General features: G+C 48.8%; 1 protein-coding gene across 1 annotated transcript; it reads right to left on the bottom strand.

Moving 5' to 3' along the window:
- Window positions 1-3,143: 3,143 nt before the first annotated feature.
- Window positions 3,144-4,056, bottom strand: LOC125518935 (E3 ubiquitin-protein ligase SINA-like 2). Its single transcript, XM_048683857.1, has 2 exons — window positions 3,991-4,056; window positions 3,144-3,839 (listed from the first exon to the last, which is right to left on the bottom strand). Exons 1-2 carry the CDS (start codon window positions 4,054-4,056, stop codon window positions 3,144-3,146), a joined length of 762 nt encoding a protein of 253 aa, XP_048539814.1.
- Between the last annotated feature and the right edge of the window lie 225 nt (window positions 4,057-4,281).

Genomic DNA, 4,281 nt, shown 5'->3' with positions numbered 1-4,281 from the left:
CTGGACTATGAAGATACAAGACTGAAGACTTCGTCCCGTGTCCGGAAGGGACTTTCCTTGGCGTGGAAGGCAAGCTTGGCGATACGGATGTTCAGATCTCCCACCATTGTAACCGACTCTATGTAACCCTAACCCTCTCCGGTGTCTATATAAACCGGGGGGTTTTAGTCCGTAGGACAACATACACATCAACAATCATACCATAGGCTAGCTTCTAGGGTTTAGCCTCTCTGATCTCGTGGTAGATCTACTCTTGTACTACCCATATCATCAATATTAATCAAGCAGGACGTAGGGTTTTACCTCCATCGAGATGGCCTGAACCTGGGTAAAACTTTGTGTCCCTTGCCTCCTGTTACCATCCGGCCTAGACGCACAGTTCGGGACCCCCTACTCGAGATCCGCCGGTTTTGACACCGACACCCACCTTTCCCACTGTAAGTTGCTTGGAAGAAGCAACCATCAATACGCTCTTCTTTGAATCCGCTCATACTACTCCATCCGTCACTGTTTATAGAGCGTGCTTTAGAAAAAGAGAAAATCTCTGGGACCAAGGCGACTAGCAATCGCCCTGAAAAATAGCATTGGTAGTCATAGCACGGTGTCTATTACTAGAGGAAATAATGCGTACACACATGCATGTAGTGCTTCCACCCTGGGTTGACACATGCATGCACTTACTCCACTCTGTAGTACTACATCGAGAGAAAATTGCGGTTACCACGCCCTAATTAATTGAGCATTAAACCAAACACGTCTAAAGTCTCTCTTGTGGTGGAAATGCATTGAGAGAAATGCATCATAATGAAGCGCGCCCTATAAACTGTGATGGAGGGAGGAGTAGTATGAAGGTGCAAAACCAAGTACGCGTATGGCCAGTCGGTCAACGCACCTCCTCTTGGCATATCACTGACATGTGGGACCGAAGTGTGAGCAAACCGATCTCAATTGACGGCAAAATGGCCAACCCGTCGTTCCTTGAGAGAGACGCGGAGCGAGAACACACAGACGGGCTCGCACGGAGGCCAAGATATATTCGAGCATGGTTGATTGATATCATCATTACATGTTGGGCTGCCGTTTTCAGCCCTTCTCCGGAATAAATGTGTACTTTATCAGAGATTAAAAAATAAGAGTACAGAGGCTCCACCATGCGGTTCTAGTAGTAGTACTACTCGTACTACTAAACCTTGCACTTGGCTCTTCGCCTCTTCATGAAGTCGAACAATGATGATACTCCGCATGTTCAGTACTACAGTGTATGCCTCTGGCAATCTGACACCGAATGAACTGATGCATGTCCGCCGCCTGGGCGAGGGTACGTTGCATTAGTCAAAAGGCGTAAGCGAGCTTCACCTTGTCCTGCAAGCTTCTCCTCATTTTGCGAGTTGGCGGGACACACCAATAAGTAGTGCTAGTCCATACTCCCTCCTTTCCGGTTAATATGGCTTAATCTTTTTTGCGGGTAAATGAGAGAGCTTTATTCATATATAAGCATTCTTAGGACGATCAGCCAAGACACTGGTCACTAGGAAGCGAGGTACCCCACAAAAAAGAAGTAGGAAGCGAGGTGTTTCATCAAGCCAGCTCTCGGCCACATTCAAAGTGCAGCAAGCATGGTTCGCACAAAGATGTGCCGCAAGGTTTGCTCACCTGTTTACATGCTGAATAACAAAAAAAGAGGAAATATTACCAAGCGCTCCTATTTGTAACAAGATATGAGCCAGAATTAAGCGAGAATTGTGGCGAGTGTTCCATGCAATCAACTTCCATTATCACATGCGAGAACCCTCGAAGAGAACCAAATGTGTTGAATATTGCTTTATCACATTTTAAAAATATAATAAGAGTGCAGACGCTCCTACATCCGGTTCCTAGTACTACCTATATAGACTATAGTAGTAGTACTAGTACTAGTAAACTTTGCGCTTGGCTGTTCGCCTCTTCGGGAAGTGCATCAATAATAGTACTACTAGTATAGTGTATGCTTCTGGCAATATGACACCGAATTAACTGTTGCACGTCCACCGCCTGAGTGAAGGACAACTTGCATAGTCAAAAGTTTCTCCTTGTCCCGCGAGCCAGCGCGCGCAAGCTTCTCCCGTCCTGCAAGCTTCTCTTTGTTCGGCAAGTTGACAGGACACAACAAAGTAATGCTACTCCATACTGCCTCCTCTCCGGTTAATATGGCTTAATTTCAAACGAGATAAATACAATGTATGTCACTGTATATTCGTAAAAATACGGTGAGTGGACTTCATAATACGCTCATTGTGCTCAAAATATACATTTTCCGGTGTTTATACGGTCACTAGCTCACCCTGGCTGAGTATGTGTGTGCATGCACGTGTAGGTTGAGCACTTGAGTGTGACCGTGCGTGTTCCGTCGTGTGCTCGGACATGCATGCATTAGGGCGTCATGCGTGTTTTTGCGTCCATGTGTACGTGTGACTGTTGCATACATGTAGGGGGAGTACGTGTAGGGGCCACTAAAGGAGCAGTCAAATCACACACTAAGTTAGTCGGAAGAAGCAACCATCATTTCACTCTTCAATGACACGTACGCAATATAAAATGGTTGATATGGAGAGAAAAAGAAAACCACTATACATACACTAGCAGGAGCCTAAGCTAAAAGCCTGCTTGCTTGGGTTGCTCTCTTCACAAACATAGAACGACGGTGGACACACCGCTGGTCACATATCCGTTTTGATCCCGCAGCTAGGGGAAGGGAGCAATGTTCTGCGTGGACGCGGTCGACATCGGCGAGGGAGAAAATTCACAGTCAGTGCGTCCCAATGGGGGTCACCGCGGTATGGGCCGATGCCGCGTCCCAACCGCCCTTCTAGCTACAGCCCAATGTCTATTTCGAAAATATTAGTGCATGTCAACAAAAATTATACTAGTTTCGCTGTTCCGTTTCGAAAAAAACATATAAGCTGTTACTTCTTACCCAAAGGATCTTTATATCCAACAGACACAAAATATCCATTCGATTGTTCGAAATTACTTTCACTGTTGATCTGATGTCGAGGTAATTGCTGCATCGCCACCAAAAATCACCATCTCTTAAGCTAAAGTAGACCGAGCTAACCCCTAAATTAGCATATTACTAAGATAAACAGAAGGCACTGTAGAATCATTTAGGATGTGAGCTTGTCAATCTGAATGTGGAGGGACACCAACTTAGCCCTGGCCAGCAACTTGGGCGGAACTGTGAAGAATGTCAGCTCCTGCACGGTGACGTCGCCGGGATCCCTGCTGCTTGTCACCTCCATTTCCAGCTTGACGGTGTTGGTCCTGCCTTTGGGCTCCCCCGGCGGGCCGTTCGCCCGCAGCTTGGCCACGTAGTGCGGCAGTGGGGATGCCCCCGCTCTGATGCAGACGACCGACACGGCGATAGGCGCGCTGATGTCGAGCACGCCGCCGACCAAGAAAAACGCGCGGCCGTCCTCCTCCGTGAACAGCAAGAGCTGTGGCTCCGACAGTGGCAGTTGCAGCTGGAGCGCCTTACCGTACTGGATCCTGTGCACGGGCATGGGATGCACGGTGCTGATGTGGTGGGAGAGCACCGGTGGCGGGCCTTCATTGCCGCAGACGGGCACGAGGCATTTGTAGGGCGCGAGCGGACACACGCTCTGGTGATCAGCGAGCTTATGGTAAGTGACGTAGAGCCCACAGCCTTCGTGCGGGCACTCCACCCTCACCGAGGAGAGGACGGCGTCCACCGATGTGTTCCGCATGTCGAAGCCACCGCCGCGCTCGCACTTCTGGCACTGCCGCTGGTTCCCGGGGCGCTCGATGCGGCAGTCCGCACAAGCCAGGTGCCCTCCCTTGCACTGCACAAATCAATCGAACAACACATCAATCAAGAAACCTGCACCTTGCTCGATCAGCCAAACGGATGAGGTGTATTCGAACCTCATGCACTGGAGGCTTCAAGGGGCGGAGGCACAAGGGGCAGTGGAGCAAGGTGAGGTCCATCGAGACCATAGAGAGCTCCATCGTCGGGTCCTGTTCCGTCTGCATGATCTCGCCCTCCTCGTGCACAACCATCTCTCGCTTTATTAGGGTCGGGGCATTACAAAGCTTTACTATCACATATTCATACTACTTCAAGGTGCATTAAATCAACACATGCAAGTATCAAAAGGAGAGTCACGGCATGCATGCATGCGTTGTAATTAATGCATCGGTAAACACAAAATATTGAAATATATCGAGTGCAGTGCTTTGATGTGTTGCGTCAACTCGTACAAGACCGAGAAGTTTGATTACTAC

This window comes from Triticum urartu, chromosome 1 (assembly GCF_003073215.2).
Source record: "Triticum urartu cultivar G1812 chromosome 1, Tu2.1, whole genome shotgun sequence".
NCBI lineage: Eukaryota > Viridiplantae > Streptophyta > Magnoliopsida > Poales > Poaceae > Triticum > Triticum urartu.
The sequence above is the reverse complement of the archived record's forward strand: the minus strand, read 5'-3'. Positions and strand labels throughout refer to the sequence as shown.